Raw genomic sequence first — 18392 nt, 5'->3', positions numbered from 1 at the left:
ACAGAGCCCTGATTGGTCTTGGGAGAACACTTCTGGAATGTGTAAAGGATATATTGGAGGCTGAACTTGGGAGTCCATTTCCTCAGAAGGAATGGATTAAGGTATTGGAGAAGCCCGAAAAGGTACCTCATAATTCCAGAATCTAATATATTCAATATAATTATCTGCACAGGGCTTATATGACTTGCTAAGTGATTTTACCAATCAGTCCTACAACCTTACTGAGTTGCCCTTCCATAGGGAACAAGCAGGTTTTGTCCACACGGTCTGGCAATTCCAGCGGGTTGTTAGTACACACGTTGAGAAAATAGAAGCCATTACAATACACTGGAGATGGCCACTCATCCCAAAATAGGCAAAGCAACATCTAGATTTGCTGACCTTCTACTGGCACTAACCAAATGTACCAAAACCATGGGCAAGGCAGGATCGCCCTACACCAGGCCTGAAAAAACATCTCTTATATTGCACAAAACTGACCAGTCACCGGTCAGTCGGTGAAACACACAGGAGTTTACAAGGTGGGGTTGGGGAGAGAAGGGGGAAATCGCTACGTCTTTCTGCACCTCTTCCCCCAGCCACCCCCTTTCTACACACCGAGTAGCAATAATACACAACACCCCTGCTCTTCTGCTAGCTTTGCTCTCCCCTATTCCCTAACCAACACAGAGATTAAATCACAAGTGCTGTACTCGGACTGTCTTTCCCCAGTTGGGGCAGTTACTTATACAGCTGGTTAAAAGGTTGAAAAGTCATGTACAAATTGGCAGATACATAACTTCTAAAACAGGTGAACAAGAAAAATGATCTCCCCATGTAAAAAGAACATGAATGTGCAAAAATGTGCGAACTTATGTTTATCTCCAAATTACAAAGAAACAGTGTTGATGAACAATGTCATTGTAAGCCACTGCAAACATGTACGTTGTACTGAAAATTTCAATAAAAATGTAGGTTATAAAAAAACAAATAAGTAAACAAATTCTAAACAGCACCTGGCTTATGAATTAGTTATATTGTTGCATGCACCACTGGTTATGCTATGGAGACCTAAATGACAATTCATACATGTGAGTACATGCTAAGAAAAATGTGCCAATAAATGACAATTACAAAATATGGATCACTTTTCCATCACATCCGACTTAGTGTAGCAACCAAGCACACAGATTAGCACAGATCATGACCTAGAAGAAATGGCAATTTAAAATCTATGGTATCACAGTATAATGTTCTTAAAAGTTTGTGACTGTTTTAAGCTGCATCTAACACTCATCTGCACATAAAAAGATGCATGCAAAGCAACTGAAGGAACTCAACCTTTTAAAAGACAGTTGTACAGGGAAAGGGCAACCGTTTGAATGTACACAAGTCAGATTCTCTATTTAAACCAGTTCCAATTAAATCTAACAAAAAGAAGCACAAATAAATACATTTCAAAAGTAAATGTAATTGTTCTCATTAACAGATATACCTAAACTCAGGGAATTTGTACTCACGATCTAATCTGTGAAAGGTCGGTTTCTATTTTGTGACCTGTGTTTCTAAATATCTGTATTGCTGCCTCTGCCACCTTGTCATCTTCCATTCTTAGGCACTGCAGTAAAGACTCATATGTTTCCGCAGAGTGAAACGAGGTAGGATGTGTAAAAGAGAGAACCTTAAAGAGTAAAAAAAGTGAGGATCAAACATTTTCACTTAACATTTCTTACCATACATTATGGAACAGCGCGAGTACTAATTTGTAAGGAGCTCTCAACTTCTCCAACACTCAAGCTGAACACACTTAAACAAATCTTTTAACATGTTTGTTGGTTACCCCCATTTTGGTCTGCAGAAAGCTCTGACACATGCAACTGGCCCAAATATAGTATTAGTGCTACATAACAGAAATGTTACATACCAGTAACAACAGTTCTGCAACTTGAACACTTCTCTTGATTCACAAGCTGTGAATTATTCAGAAATCTTGTGGTTGGGCTCAGATTTTTTATTTTTTGTTTGTTTTACCATTCAAGGTTTAACAGTGTAGAAAAGTGCCCCTATTTGACATGGTCACCCCTACTATTTGATGCAGTTTTGACTGAAAGTGCACTGGGCTTCTGCTAACGAGGTCCCCTATGCCAGACCTTTTTCCCTAAAAATGTACAATTGTTCCTCATTTAGCCATGTCCTCCAACACTGCATGCAATATATGTAAGTCACCCTTAAAGCAGGCCTAACTGTCCTAAGGGAGGGTGCATTGTTTTACATGTAAGGGCATATCTGCACGACCAGAGATGATCCTGCTATGTCTCTGTCGATTCTTAGACAGTGTGTGAACTGGGAAGCCATTTTCTGTACATGTGCTGGACACTGGTCAATACAAGTTTCCCAGCTACATGACTGCTTCACTGAAAATAGGTATGTTTGGTACTAACAGATTTATTAATACATGCACCCCGAGGACACCTTAGCGGTGACCCTTGAAAACAACTACCCGTGGGGGGCAGATTATTTTTAGCCAGCTTGCCGCCACCAGGAAAGATTCTGGCCCCTCAGGGTGAGAGCCTTTGCTCTCAAGCAGTGAAAGACAAAGCCTGCTTTAGGCGAAGTGCTTACACACCCCACCCAACAGGATGACCAGCAAATCTGCATTTCACAGCAGGGGGCTTCAAAGAAGCCCTCTTTCCTTGGTATGCAAATCTGGTTTCACTCAAAGGATGGATGCTGACCTCTTGCCCCAGGGCCCATTTGGCACCTGGGCAGGCGGGAAACTTAGTATTCAGGAAGGTTTCCACCCCTCAGGCCAGTCCCATCCCTAAGGTGAGCTGCCTGACGTGGAACCCATATTTAAAAACCTGACTTCCTGGTGTTGGAAGATTTAAGAACTCTGGGACAGGGTTATGCCCACTGGAAGAGGTCATATAAGGCTGGGTGTAGTGACCCCAAAGCATCAGTAGAAGGCATGGAAAAATCATTAAAATCATTAAAATGTTACTACATCTGCAGGGTCAAGTAACTTGAATAATCTACTCAACCAGAACTGTAATGTACTTGACCGGTAAACAGGTCTCTAATTGTGTGATCCTAAGCAAATATTTTTAGCTTACAGAGTGTTCTTTATCTTCATTCTCACATACCAGTTTACTTTCATATATGTGAGATCAGCATTTCTGCTGTACCAAAAAAAACTTTATTGAATAGACGTTTGCTCCAAGGGGACACATGATCCAAGACTTACCATTTAGTTTACTAATATTATCGCTGGCAGGGGTGTTTCTAGGTTTATGTTTAAACACAATTTTAATAACTATATCACTAAAACATGATGTTGTCTTACACTCATTTACAGACAGAAAATTCCCACAAAATGTCCAAAAACCTTCCCCCTAACCTGCAGCTTTACTGATAAAACTATATAATGTATTAATAATCTGTGAAAATCAGGTATGAGAAAACATTCTTTGTGCATCCCCAAATTAAGTGTTCTGGTTTGTTTTCATCCTATTAAAATATTTTTTCTTCACAAAAAATGGGCTTTAACAAGTACTGCAATATATATTTTGAAATGTTTGTAGAGCTGACTTAGCTAATTAAATGCTGTGTGTTAGGAAAAACCTGACAAAAATCCTGGAACTCTGCAGTCTGAAGGAAAATTAATTGTAAGACAAACTGACTTTTGACCTTTGTCTCTGAACAGAGCAAATGTGAGAAGAATAAGATTTAAAGATGTCTTTTGCTCCTCCACTTTCTGGCTGAACAGAACATCTTTTCTTTGTTAACTTGCCAAAAGGGTCGAGGAGGTTCTACAAATAGTTTGATCAGATAAAATATTACTTATCATAGTGAGTGGGGACTAGATTTTTCGAGGCCTGAGTAGCCCATTAACTACTATCCTACACTCCCGATACATCCCTAAATTCAGTACTTAGTGGAGCCCCTGGAACCAGGAAAGTAGATACCGACTAACCTGAGGAAGGACACTCCAGAGACGCAAAAGGTAAGAACTGAAGAATTGTGACTGACTCTGCGCCAACCCAGCCAGCCTACCTGCGCACTTTGACAACTGCAAGTAAGACACCTTGTCCACCAGTTTCTGAAACTCCCAAAAGCACAGGAAGACTGCAAGCCTTCACCCCAGCACAAGAAAATCTCATGGAGTAGCGGAGCTGCTCCGGTGCATCCTTACAGGCCCCCGAGAACCACTGAAACTTCTGTCAGACAGCACCACTGCACCAGAGCCTCCCTACCGGTATTCAACTGTGCCAACCAGGTCCCCACCCTCTCAGGAGGGAAAGTCCATCATGGGTTTCCTCACTGCAGCTTACACTCTGACATGTGTAGGCCCAATCTCAACTGTCTTCAAGGCGGCAATCCTGACAGTCCACTGCACCTCTGCACCCAGATGCCCCGAACAAAGGAGAAGAGGACCACTGGTTTGTCTGCTCCCTCCCCCCATGTTCGTGAGACTTGAGCCCACTTGTTGGTTTATCTGGACTGGTCCGCCAGTGCACGCCTGCAGTCTGTTTCTGCAGGCCCCCCCCATCATCGTGACTGCCACTGGTGACAGACACCCAAATGGTCCAAGATCCCTCTGCACCTGGAAGCCCCGGACCGAGAAGAAGAGGACCACTGGTGTCCATACATCCCTGTTCATCACAAGACCCGAGCCTATCAGTGGTTCACCCAAACTAGACACCTAGTCCTAACGTGCAGCCTAATTTCAACTGGACCTATCCCCCTTCACTTACATTCAGCACCCAATGCAGTACTACATTCAGTGCAACTGGCTGCCCCATTGCCACTTGGTGTGAACTGTTGGTTTGGTCCCGCCCCTTGCCCAATACTTACCTTAAGTCCAGGAGACTGCTCCCATACGTCGCTGTAATAAATCTGAATGCAGTACTTGTTTTTCTCTCCATAGGATGACACAGCAGCTTTCAAAAGTTGCAATAAGTGTCGAATTCTCAAAACTGTAAAGATTGTTCTTGCAAAACCTACTAAACTTGATCGCATTGATTCTGGTGTCTAAACATAGGTAAAGGTACTTGTTATTTTTGATGTAAGAAGCTGACCTGGTGTGTGGTGAGCACTAGTGGTGTTATCACCTTATCCCGGGTCCAGGCACCCAATATTAGTGAGGTGTAGTCATTATCTAGGAAGCCAGATTCTCTAGAAGCGGCTGTGGATGAGCAACCAAGACTTATCTAGGAGACGTGCAAAGCTTATGCAATACCACTGTAGTCAAACAGCACTTAAGCTATGAAAGAACCACACAGTGCTACAAAATAAAGGTACTTTATTATGGTAAGAAAAATACCAAAATACTATATAGGCAATAACCCAACTGGAGGCAAGTAAACGCACTATTATATGCACATTAGAAGTCAGTGATTGAAATAGAAGGCAGTAGAAAACAGTGAAAACAAAAACAAGAGTAAATACTGGAAGCCCGGGGGGGTGGGGGGTGGGAACCAAACCATATACGAAGAATGTGGAATGCGAAAGTCTGGCCCCCACCCAAGGAAGTGGAATTGGTAGAGGGGAGCTGGAGGAACTAGGAACCCCAAAAGGTAAGTACCAGAGTGCCCTCCAGCGACCAGGAGAAGAGAGATAAGTATCTGGTTCTCCCCAAGCCCACCAAAAGGACTCCAGAAAAGGATAATGCAAGACTCAGACAAGTGTGCAAGAACCCAAAGGTGGATCCTGGAAGAGGAAGACCTGTAAAGGAAGGGGACCAAGTAAAAGTTCATGATTGAGTGTCCGGTGGTAGCAGGAGCCACTACCCAGCCGTCTGTTGATGCAGGACCAGGTCGACGGTGGACAAAGACAGTCAGCAGTGCAGCACTAGAGCAGCTGAAGAGTTTCTGAAATGATGCAGTTGACATCCCACACCGGAAGACAGATTGCAATCAGTCAGTTGTGTGGAAAAACCATCATTCAACAAGCCGTGGGCAAGGCAAATGCCGTTGGAGAAGAAATACGGAGCTGCCGGGGACCAGCAAGGTCCAGGAGGACTCAACCCACGGAGGGGAGTCCTGGGTGACCCTCAGCAGTGAGGAGAGTCGCAGGAAGAGGGGACAACCCACACAGGCGACGCACAGCCAGCAAGTACACAAGTCTAGGTGAGGCCCACGCAGCACACTTAGAAACAAGTCCCACATCACTGGAGAAACATGCAGGGGGCTGTGCGTCGCAGTCAAGAGGGCTGGGGCTTCACAAAGAGCCTCAGGATCCCTTGGCGGAGATAACAAGCCTTGGTAGCTGCAAGAGACGCGGTGTATGAGGGTACTGTTCTGCGTGGAACGGCAAGGGCTTACCGTCTCCCAAGTTGGACAGCTGGTAGAGATGCGTGGACTTGGTATACAGCCTTAGTGCTGTATAAAATAATCACTGGGATATTATTCTATTAATGAACTCTCACCAACGCAAAGAAACAACTTCTTGAAAAAATATTAATGAGAATTATGTAAAATACCACTCTGAACAGAAAGAAGATAATATACTGATACTCCCACAGAGTTGTTAATAGTAGAAGTTCCCTATAAGGGACACTACATTTCATAATTTTTATGTATTTAAATACCCATCAGGCATACAAAACAAAATACTTCACCTACAGTAAGGCACATACCATTAAGGTATTAACTATTGAACTCAAGCTCTTCTATAGGGTAAAGAAAGCAATATCACCCTGTAGGAAGCTGGCTCAGTTTATGGGGTACACCCATGATGTGGCACCATATGCTGGGTCCAGGCAACCCTTACTGATAGTGAACAGGTGTCCAGATACAGGAAGCTTTCTAGGGGTATCTGAAGCGAGCAGCGGAAGCTTATCCTGGAGGGACAATTCCACAGTAATCAGATAGTGACTCACTCACAAGAAAGAACCACACAAGTGTTGCAAAATGAAAATGTCACTTACCCAGTGTACATCTGTTCGTGGCATCAGTCGCTGAGATTCACATGGTATGCATGAGCTCGCCATCTGGTGTTGGGTCGGAGTGTTACAAGTTGTTTTTCTTCGAAGAAGTGTTTTCGAGTCACGGGACCGAGTGACTCCACCTTCTGTGCTCATTGCGCATGGGCGTCGACTCCATCTTCGATTGTTTTCCCCGCAGAGGGTGAGGTAGGAGTTGTACTATAGTAATAGTGCCCGCGCAATGAAAAATGTAAGTATGTACCTATTAAAGGATTAAGTAATATATATACAAATGTACAAAATTGAAGGTAACTTCTGAACTGCTACAGGCTTCCGGGGAGGTGGGTGGGTCCATGTGAATCTCAGCGACTGATGCCACGAACAGATGTACACTGGGTAAGTGACATTTTCAGTTCGATGGCATCTGTCGCTGTAGATACACATGGTATGCATAGACTAGTAAGCAGTTAGTTCCCCATAAGCGGTGGTTTAGCCTGTAGGAGTAGAAGTTGTCTGAAATAGAGTTCTTAATACAGCTTGACCTACTGTAGCTTGTTGTGCGGATAGCACATCTATACAGTAGTGTTTGGTGAATGTGTGAGGCGTAGACCAAGTGGCTGCCTTACATATTTCTTGCATTGGGATGTTTCCTAAAAAGGCCATTGAAGCACCTTTTTTTCTTGTTGAATGTGCCCTGGGAGTAATGGGCAGTTGTCTTTTTGCTTTAAGGTAGCAGATTTGGATGCATTTAACTATCCATCTGGCTATACCTTGTTTTGATATTGGGTTACCTGCATGAGGTTTTTGGAATGCAATAAATAGCTGTTTAGTTTTTCTGATGTTCTTCGTTCTGTCAATGTAGTACATTAATGCTCTTTTGACATCTAATGTATGTAGTGCTCTTTCAGCCACAGAATCTGGCTGTGGGAAGAATACTGGTAGTTCTACCGTTTGATTTAGATGGAATGGAGAAATAACTTTTGGTAAAAATTTTGGATTAGGTCGTAGGACGACCTTATTTGTATGTATTTGTATAAAAGGCTCTTGTGTTGTGAACGCTTGAATTTCACTTACTCTTCTTAGAGATGTAATGGCGATGAGAAAGGCAACTTTCCAGGTGAGGAATTGTATTCCGCAAGAGTGCATGGGTTCGAAAGGTGGGCCCATGAGTCTTGTTAGAACCACGTTTAGGTTCCATGAAGGAACAGGTGGTGTTCTTGGTGGTATAATTCTTTTAAGCCCTTCTATGAATGCTTTGATAACTGGTATCCTATACAAGGAAGTTGAATATGTAGTTTGCAGGTATGCAGATATTGCTGCAAGGTGTATTTTAATAGAAGAGAAGGCTAGCTTTGCTTTTTGTAAATGGAGCAAGTAATTTACTATATGTTTTGGAGTTGCCTCTAGTGGTTGTATCTGATTATGATGGCAGTACCAAACAAATCTTTTCCACTTACTTGCGTAGCAGTGTCTAGTGGATGGCCTTCTGGCCTGCTTTATGACTTCCATACACTCTTGGCTAAGTTGTAAGTGTCCGAATTCTAGGATTTCAGGAGCCAGATTGCTAGATTCAGCGATGCTGGGTCCGGGTGTCTGATCTGTTGGTTGTGTTGCGTTAACAGATCTGGTTTGTTGGGCAGTTTGATGTGTGGTACTACAGACAGATCTAGCAGTGTTGTGTACCAGGGTTGTCTTGCCCACGTTGGTGCTATTAAAATGAGTTTGAGTTTGTTTTGACTCAATTTGTTTACTAGGTAAGGAAGGAGAGGGAGAGGAGGAAAAGCGTAAGCAAATATTCCTGACCAGTTCATCCATAGGGCATTGCCTTGGGATTGCTTGTGTGGGTATCTGGACGCGAAGTTTTGGCATTTTGCGTTCTCTTTTGTTGCAAATAAGTCTATTTGTGGTGTTCCCCAGAGTGTGAAGTAGGTGTTCAGAATTTGTGGGTGGATTTCCCATTCGTGGACTTGCTGGTGATCTCGAGAGAGATTGTCTGCCAGCTGATTCTGGATCCCCGGAATAAACTGTGCTATTAGACCAATTTGATGGTGGATTGCCCACTTCCATATTTTTTGAGCTAACAAGCTTAACTGCGTTGAATGTGTTCCTCCTTGTTTGTTTAGATAATACATCGTTGTCATGTTGTCTGTTTTGACAAGGATGTATTTGTGGGTTATGATTGGTTGGAAAGCTTTTAGTGCTTGAAAAACTGCTAATAATTCTAGATGATTTATATGCAGTTTTGTTTGATGTATGTTCCATTGTCCTTTTATGTTGTGTTGATTGAGATGTGCTCCCCACCCTGTCATGGAAGCATCTGTTGTTATTACGTACTGTGGCACTGGGTCTTGGAAAGGCCGCCCTATGTTTAAATTTATACTGTTCCACCATAGAAGCGATAGGTAAGTTTGGCGGTCTAGCAACACCAGATCTAGAAGGTGACCCTGTGCTTGAGACCACTGTGAGGCTAGGCACTGTTGTAAGGGCCTCATGTGCAGTCTTGCGTTTGGGACAATGGCTATGCATGAGGACATCATGCCTAGGAGCTGTAGTATTGTTCTTGCTTGTATTGTTTGGTTTGGAGACATGTGTTGAATGACCCTGTTGAAATTGTGGATCCTTTGTGGAGTTGGCGTTGCTACTCCTTTTGTCGTGTCTATTATGGCTCCTAGATATTGCTGTACTTTGCTTGGCAGAATGTTTGATTTTGCAAAGTTGACGGTGAACCCTAGATTGTAGAGGGTTTGTATGACTTGATTTGTGTGGTTTGAGCATTGTGTGAGCGAACTGGTTTTGATTAGCCAGTCGTCTAGATACGGGAACACATGTATTTGCTGCCTTCTGATGTGTGCAGCGACTACTGCTAGGCATTTTGTGAATACTCTTGGAGCGGTTGTTAAACCAAAAGGCAATACTTTGAATTGGTAATGTATTCCTTTGAATACAAACCTTAGATATTTCCTGTGTGATTGATGTATTGGTATATGGAAATATGCGTCCTTGAGATCTAGGGTTGTCATGTAGTCGTGTTTTCTGAGCAATGGTAACACTTCTTGTAGTGTGACCATGTGAAAGTGGTCTGATTTGATGAATGTGTTTACTACCCTGAGGTCTAGAATTGGTCTCAGTGTTTCGTCCTTTTTTGGTATCAAGAAGTACAGTGAATAAACTCCTGTGTTTATTTGTGTGCTTGGTACTAATTCTATTGCATTTTTTTTTGCAGTAGTGCTTGAACTTCTATCTCTAGAAGCTGTGAATGGTATTTTGATAAATTTTGTGATTTTGGTGGTATGTCTGGAGGGAATTGCATGAATTCTATGCAATAACCATGTTGGATAATTGCTAGGACCCATGTGTCTGTAGTTATTTTGTCCCATGCTTCGTAATATTGATGTATCCTCCCCCCCACTGGTGTTGTGTGGGAAGGGTGAGTGACGTGTGAGTCACTGCTTGTTGGTAGTGGTTTTGGGGCTTTGAAATCTTCCTCTATTCCTAGGAAATTGCCCCCCTCTATACTGGCCCCGAAAACCTCCCCTGTACTGTCCCTGGTAGGTGGGCGGTGCGGACTGTGAGGTGCTAGCTTGTGTGGCCTGACCCCGAAACCCTCCTCTAAAAGGTGTTTTGCGGAAGGTGTTATAAGATCCTCTGCTCTGCGGGGAGTAGAGTGCGCCCATGGCCTTGGCAGTGTCAGTGTCCTTCTTGAGCTTTTCTATGGCTGTGTCGACCTCCGGACCGAACAGAAGTTTCTCGTTTACTGGCATGTTAAGCACTGCCTGCTGAATTTCTGGCTTGAATCCAGACGTTCTGAGCCATGCGTGCCTACGGATGGTAACCGACGTATTAATGGTTCTTGCGGCCGTGTCTGCTGCATCCATGGAGGAGCGTATTTGATTGTTGGAAATGTTTTGACCCTCCTCAACAACCTGTTTTGCTCTTTTTTGCAGATCTTTTGGGAGATGTTCAATGAGATGCTGCATCTCATCCCAGTGGGCTCTGTCGTATCGCGCTAGCAGCGCTTGTGAATTTGCGATGCGCCACTGGTTTGCTGCTTGGACAGCAACCCTCTTCCCGGCTGCATCGAACTTCCTACTTTCTTTATCTGGGGGAGGTGCATCCCCAGAAGTGTGTGAGTTTGCCCGTTTTCTGGCAGCCCCTACCACCACAGAGTCTGGTGGCAGCTGAGAAGTGATGAATACAGGGTCCGTAGGAGGCGCCTTATACTTTTTGTCCACCCTAGGCGTCACTGCCCTACTTTTAACTGGCTCCTTGAAAATGTCCTTTGCATGGCGTAGCATGCCTGGGAGCATCGGCAGGCTTTGGTAGGAGCTGTGGGTTGAGGAGAGGGTGTTAAATAAAAAATCATCCTCTACTTGTTCCGAGTGTAGTTCCACATTATGGAATAGTGCTGCTCTAGCCACCACTTGTGAGTAGGCTGTGCTGTCTTCCGGTGGTGATGGCCTAGTTGGGTATGTGTCTGGGCTGTTATCAGACACTGGTGCGTCGTACAAGTCCCACGCATCCTGATCTTGGTCATCGTGGCTCATGGCGGTGTGAGCTGGCGAATGTGACGGGGTGTAAGTTGGCGAAGCCGGAGTTACAGGTGGAGGCGAGGGAGGAGGTGTTACCTTTTGTGTTGTTTGTTGCTGAGGAGTAAACTGAAGCGTTCTCTTTCGTTTGACAGGTGGAAGGGTACTGATCTTCCCAGTCCCCTGCTGAATAAAGATACGCTTTTGCGTGTGATCCACGTCAGTGGATTGCAGTTCTTGTTCAAATCTATGTTTCTTCATTTGAGAAGACATAGAATGCTCTTCGGTATAGGAGCCAGAAACAGGGTCTGATGTCGCTTTTTTCGGCTCCGAAAACCCTGTCGATTGTTTTTTCGGCTCCGAGGTAACCTTCCTCTTTTTCTGTGCCGAAAATTCTTGGCCTCTATGGTCTTCGGCGCCACTGTCTCGGCGTCGATCGGTGTCGACACCGAACTCTCGGTGTCGATGCTTCTGTTTAGCACTCTCTCGGTCCCGAGGAGGCTGCGTGCCGGTGTCTCGACCGAAGTCGGACGATCTCGACACTGAATGGGCCTTTTTCGGTGCCGATTGTTGGTCACCGAGAATTTGGGTGGAGCCATGGCCGGTTGGCAGTGGCGTCCCCTGGGCCTTCTTTCCTTTTTTAAGGTTTGATCTCGACGTCTTACTCACAGTTCTTGTAGAGTGTAGCTCGTCGGAGTCTGAATCCTGGATGGAAAAGGATTCCTCCTGTTCTTCTTCTGTCTCGAACTGTCGACGCTCTTTTGGCGTGGACGCCATCTGCAGTCTTCTCGCTCGACGGTCGCGCAGAGTTTTTCGGGACCGGAACGCCCGACAGGCCTCGCAGGATTCTTCACTGTGCTCGGGTGACAGGCACAGATTACAGACCGAGTGTAGGTCCGTATAAGGATATTTGTTGTGGCATTCGGGGCAGAATCGAAACGGGGTCCGTTCCATCGGCGTTGTCCTCCACGCGGTCGGGCCGACTAGGCCCCGACGGGGTGCCGAAATCTACCCCGAAGGGCACCGAAGCGCTTCGATGTTCAACGCGTCGTCGTATGTGTCTATTTCTAACCGGATCGCAACGATACCGTCGAAAATCTTCCGTTTTCAGCTATCTTTCCGTTCCGAAACTCGGAGCGACAGGAACACGTCCGAACCCGATGGCGGAAAGAAAACAATCGAAGATGGAGTCGACGCCCATGCGCAATGAGCACAGAAGGTGGAGTCACTCGGTCCCGTGACTCGAAAACACTTCTTCGAAGAAAAACAACTTGTAACACTCCGACCCAACACCAGATGGCGAGCTCATGCATACCATGTGTATCTACAGCGACAGATGCCATCGAACATAAGAATTCTTCAATAAAGCACTAACTACTAGACAGCAAACCATCTACTAAGTAAGTGGAATGTGAAACAGTGAACCCAACCAAGGTAAACGTGGTAGTTAGCTAGGGGCTGGGGTGCATGAAAACAACAGAAGTAAGTATGGTAAGTGTCCCAGAGACCAAGTGCAGAGAGAGTTAACTACCCAGTCGTCCCATAGAATAACACAGGGAAGTAGTGTTTGCAGTCGTGTGTTTCTTCCCGGTGAACCTCTTGCAAACTGATAAGCAAGAGGAAGGTTGGTGAGTGCCCCCACCCGAGGATACCCAGAAAACAATAGTACCTACAACAGGGGACCTTATGCAGACTGCCATTGCCGACTGTGTGACAAGGTGTCTCAAAATTAAAAATATGATACAGCACACACTTGTGTGCCATGTGCCCTAAAAGACTGCTCATTATATCTGTAAGTAAACCCTACTGCAGGCCTTTAGTCCTAAGGCAGGGTGCATTTTATTACAAGTAAAGACCTATATGCATGAGCAAATATGCCCCTACTATGTGGTTTTGCCAATTCGTAGACATAGCAAGTGTACAGGGAAGCTATTTTAAAATGCATGTGCTAGACACTGGTCACAGGTTCCCCAGCTACATGATGGCTTCTCTGAAGCTAGGGATGTTTGGTACCAAACATCTCGTATTAACAGACCATCACTGATTTCGGGGATGGATTTATCAATACATACACCCAGAGGGCACCTTAGAGGTTCCCCATGAAAAACCTACCAACTGCTGGTGAGCTCACTTGACCGGTTCTGGCTAGCCTGCCACCAACAGATAAGCCTCCACCCTCGAAAGATCAGAAACCAAAGTCTGTTCGGGACAGGGTGTTACCCACCTCTCCCGGATAACCTGCATTCCAAGGCAGGGGCGTCCAAGAAACCCACTGCCTTTGATATGTAGAACTGGCCTTCCTCAGAGGAAGATGCCAACCCCCCCCCCCCCATTTGGTACCTAGACAATTGGAAAATGTAGACATGTGTCACAATCCCAGACAGGGAACACCCCTAGGGAGGCCAGCCTATAGTGGACACAACTTAGGAAAGTCTGTCATCTTACATGTGGTGAAATTTAGGGACTCTGGACAGGTTTATACCCCCTTCCCACAGAAAGTGGTCTTCTAGTGGGCGCAGAGACCCAAAGGGTAAGTAGCTCACTGGTTACTACCCTTCACTCCACTTAATGCCCCCTAAATTAAAGTATTTAGGAGACCCCCTGATAACATATCTTCAGATCTTTGCTGGACTCAAAAGAAGTGGACAAGACGACTGTTGGACCAGAGAACTGACGAGCGTGACTGACTTGGCGCCAACCCTGCAAGCTGCACCCAACCCCTGAGAAGCAACTGAGTTGTCCTGCAGCTGCGGCCTCCAAGAAAAGGGGACAGCCACCAGTGCTTCGTCAAACACAAAGAGGAACTCACTGGAGTAGAGGAGCTGCTCCCATGCACCTGCAAGAACCCAATAAAGAACTGAGAGGACGGGGACTGCCAAAAACCTGATGCCTTGCATCACCACTGCACCCAAGTCGCATAGCCCAGGTTCAAGTAGGCCAATAGTGTCAGCGTGGTCCCCAGGCCCTCTAGAAGAGAAGCCCCAACTGTGCTTGCCCACTGTGGACTTCACAACTGCGTCTCCAGACCCTCCCCTGCAACTCCTCCTCCCATCCTCCCCCACCTGCAGAGTGTTTCTGCAGCCCAACCCCGTAACCCCGAGCAACTCCAGTGCTGGACCCGATGCCAGAAGACACCTCTGCACCCTACAGCCCAATGAAGAGTGGACCAACGGTGTCCCCAAAAGCCTCCCTGTGGGTTGCCATGGACTGTCCTTGTAGTCCGCCCCTGCAGCATAGTAACAGGACCGATCTCCATGGACTTGAATGGGACACCCAACGCCGTAACACCTCTGCACCCTTATGTACCAGAGCTCCCTGAAGTGACCTGTTGGTGTGGTCTTGTAACTTGCCCAAAACCTCCCTAAGTCCAGGAGATTGGTCCTGTACATCGTACTAAACCTGGATTGCTATCTTTTTTTCCCTCTTCCTTCTGAAAACTATAAAAATTCCTAACTCAAAAAGTACTCGCCTGATTCTGATGATCTTTGATACTAAATTTATATACAAGTGTAAGGAAATGCCTCCTTGGCATGGTTACCCCCTGACTTTTTGCCTTTGCTGATGCAATGTTTTGAATTGAAAGTGTGCTGAGGCCTGCTAACCAGGCCCCAGCACCAGTGTTCTTTCCCTAACCTGTACTTTTGATTCCACAATTGGCACACCCTGGCATCCAGATAAGTCCCTTGTAACTGGTACCCCTGGTACCAAGGGCCCTGATGCCAGGGAAGGTCTCTAAGGGCTGCAGCATGTATTATGCCACCCTAGAGACCCCTCACTCAGCACAGACCCACTGCTTACCAGCTTGTGTGTGCTAGTGAGAACAAAATGGGTAAGTCGACATGGCACTCCCCTCAGGGTGCCATGCCAGCCTCTCACTGCCTATGCAGTATAGGTAAGACACCCCTCTAGCAGGCCTTCCAGCCCTAAGGCAGGGTGCACTATACCATAGGTGAGGGTACCAGTGCATGAGCACTGTGCCCCTACAGTGTCTAAGCAAAACCTTAGACATTGTAAGTGCAGGGTAGCCATAAGAGTATATGGTCTGGGAGTCTGTCAAACACGAACTCCACAGCACCATGATGGCTACACTGAAAACTGGGAAGTTTGGTATCAAACTTCTCAGCACAATAAATGCACACTGATGCCAGTGTACATTTTATTGTAAAATACACCACAGAGGGCACCTTAGAGGTGCCCCCTGAAACCTAACCGACTATCTGTGTAGGCTGACTGGTTCCAGCAGCCTGCCACACTAGAGACATGTTGCTGGCCTCATGGGGAGAGTGCCTTTGTCACTCTGAGGCCAGTAACAAAGCCTGCACTGGGTGGAGATGCTAACACCTCCCCCAGGCAGGAGCTGTAACACCTGGCGGTGAGCCTCAAAGGCTCACCCCTTTGTCACAGCACCGCAGGACACTCCAGCTAGTGGAGTTGCCCGCCCCCTCCGGCCCCCACTTTTGGCGGCAAGGCCGGAGAAAATAATGAGAATAACAAGGAGTCGTCACTGGCCAGTCAGGACAGCCCCTAAGGTGTCCTGAGCTGAGGTGACTAACTTTTAGAAATCCTCCATCTTGCAGATGGAGGATTCCCCCAATAGGATTAGGGATGTGACCCCCTCCCCTTGGGAGGAGGCACAAAGAGGGTGTACTCACCCTCAGGGCTAGTAGCCATTGGCTACTAACCCCCCAGACCTAAACACGCCCTTAAATTTAGTATTTAAGGGCTTCCCTGTACCTAAGAATTTAGATTCCTGCAACAACAAGAAGGACTGCCTAGCTGAAAACCCCTGCAGAGGAAGACCAGAAGACAACCACTGCCTTGGCTCCAGAAACTCACCGGCCTGTCTCCTGCCTTCCAAAGAACTCTGCTCCAGCGACGCCTTCCAAAGGGACCAGCGACCTCTGAATCCTCTGAGGACTGCCCTGCTTCGACGACGACAAGAAACTCCCGAGGACAGCGGACCTGCTCCAAAAAGACTGCAACTTTATCCAAAGGAGCAGCTTTAAAGAACCCTGCAATCTCCCCGCAAGAAGCGTGAGACTTGCAACACTGCACCCGGCGACCCCGACTCGGCTGGTGGAGAACCAACACCTCAGGGAGGACCCCCGGACTACTCTACGACTGTGAGTACCAAAACCTGTCCCCCCTGAGCCCTCACAGCGCCGCCTGCAGAGGGAATCCCGAGGCTTCCCCTGACCGCGACTCTCTGAAACCTAAGTCCCGACGCCTGGAAAAGACTCTGCACCCGCAGCCCCCAGGACCTGAAGGACCGGACTTTCACTGCAGAAGTGACCCCCAGGAGTCCCTCTCCCTTGCCCAAGTGGAGGTTTCCCCGAGGAAGCCCCCCCTTGCCTGCCTGCAGCGCTGAAGAGATCCCTTGATCTCTCATTGACTTCCATTGCGAACCAGACGCTTGTTCTAACACTGCACCCGGCCGCCCCCGCGCCGCTGAGGGTGAAATTTCTGTGTGGGCTTGTGTCCCCCCCGGTGCCCTACAAAACCCCCCTGGTCTGCCCTCCGAAGACGCGGGTACTTACCTGCTGGCAGACTGGAACCGGGGCACCCCCTTCTCTCCATTGAAGCCTATGCGTTTTGGGCCCCACTTTGAACTCTGCACCTGACCGGCCCTGAGCTGCTGGTGTGGTGACTTTGGGGTTGCTCTGAACCCCCAACGGTGGGCTACCTTGGACCAAGAACTGAACCCTGTAAGTGTCTTACTTACCTGGTAACACTAACAAAAACTTACCTGCCCCAGGAACTGTGAAAATTGCACTAAGTGTCCACTTTTGAAATAGCTATATGTGAATAACTTGAAAAGTATACATGCAATTGAAATGATTCAAAGTTCCTAATGTACTTACCTGCAATACCTTTCAAACAAGATATTACATGTTAAATTTGAACCTGTGGTTCTTAAAATAAACTAGGAAAAGATATTTTTCTATACAAAACCTATTGGCTGGATTTGTCTCTGAGTGTGTGTACCTCATTTATTGTCTATGTGTATGTACAACAAATGCTTAACACTAATCCTTGGATAAGCCTACTGCTCGACCACACTACCACAAAATAGATCATTAGTATTATCTCTTTTTACCACTATTTTACCTCTAAGGGGAACCCTTGGACTCTGTGCATGCTATTCCTTACTTTGAAATAGCACATACAGAGCCAACTTCCTACATCAAGTATGTTTTAGTTTATAAATTGGTGTTGGATTTCTTTATTGAGTGTGTCTCACTGCATGAGTGTGTGCCTTACATGCTTAGCACTACCCTCTGATATGCCTAACTGCTCGACAACACTACCTAAAAAGAGAGCATTTGGAATCTCCTTTCTGACTCTGTGATACCTCTGGGGATTGCTTGGACTCTCTGCACAGTATACCTCACTTTGGTCCACTACATAAATAGCCATCTTCCTACACCGAATGTCCTTAACTCGGTCTAGAGAAAGTATCGCAAGAGCACCATATCCAGGATGGCTGTGATGAAGAGGATCTTCTGCGATGGAGCCAAGTGTGACTGACAGGTTAACTGAGAATCCCACTGATGTCAAGGTTTGCAGTTGTCTGGACATGGTTTGCTACTAAATGTGCTAAGCCAGCCTTCTGTAGCCAGTTGTTGAGGTAAGACTGATACCCTAAACTCGTCACCTTTTTTAACACCTGAGGGGCACTGGGGAGGCCGAAATGGAGCATGGCAAACAAAGTGTATACAGCCCATCTTGATGGTATTTAGCATCTATGGGCCAATAAGGGATGTGGGCTTAAAAGGGATGTGGGCCTACAGGGGATGGGGGTGTAGCCATCAAACAAGCAGCTTACATTAAGTAATCTCTAAGCATGGCCTTCAAACGAGAAAATTTGCTTGCCAAAAGGTGTTCAGATATTTTGACTACTTGTCAGGAGCTGTAGTTGGAAATGTATTCGGGTTTACCCCTACTGTTCAATTTCTTTACAA

At 46.2% G+C, this 18392-nt stretch overlaps 1 protein-coding gene across 1 annotated transcript in view; it reads right to left on the bottom strand.

Moving 5' to 3' along the window:
* PDS5A (PDS5 cohesin associated factor A) overlaps positions 1 to 18392 on the bottom strand; it is an 831005-nt gene that overhangs the window by 469704 nt on the left and 342909 nt on the right. The window contains exon 19 of the mRNA XM_069202018.1: positions 1500 to 1660. Coding sequence (XP_069058119.1) covers positions 1500 to 1660 — 161 coding nt within the window. The remainder of the gene's footprint in view (positions 1 to 1499; positions 1661 to 18392) is intronic.

This window comes from Pleurodeles waltl, chromosome 1_2 (genome assembly GCF_031143425.1).
Source record: "Pleurodeles waltl isolate 20211129_DDA chromosome 1_2, aPleWal1.hap1.20221129, whole genome shotgun sequence".
Classification (NCBI taxonomy): domain Eukaryota; kingdom Metazoa; phylum Chordata; class Amphibia; order Caudata; family Salamandridae; genus Pleurodeles; species Pleurodeles waltl.
This window is presented reverse-complemented; position numbering and strand designations above follow the sequence as displayed.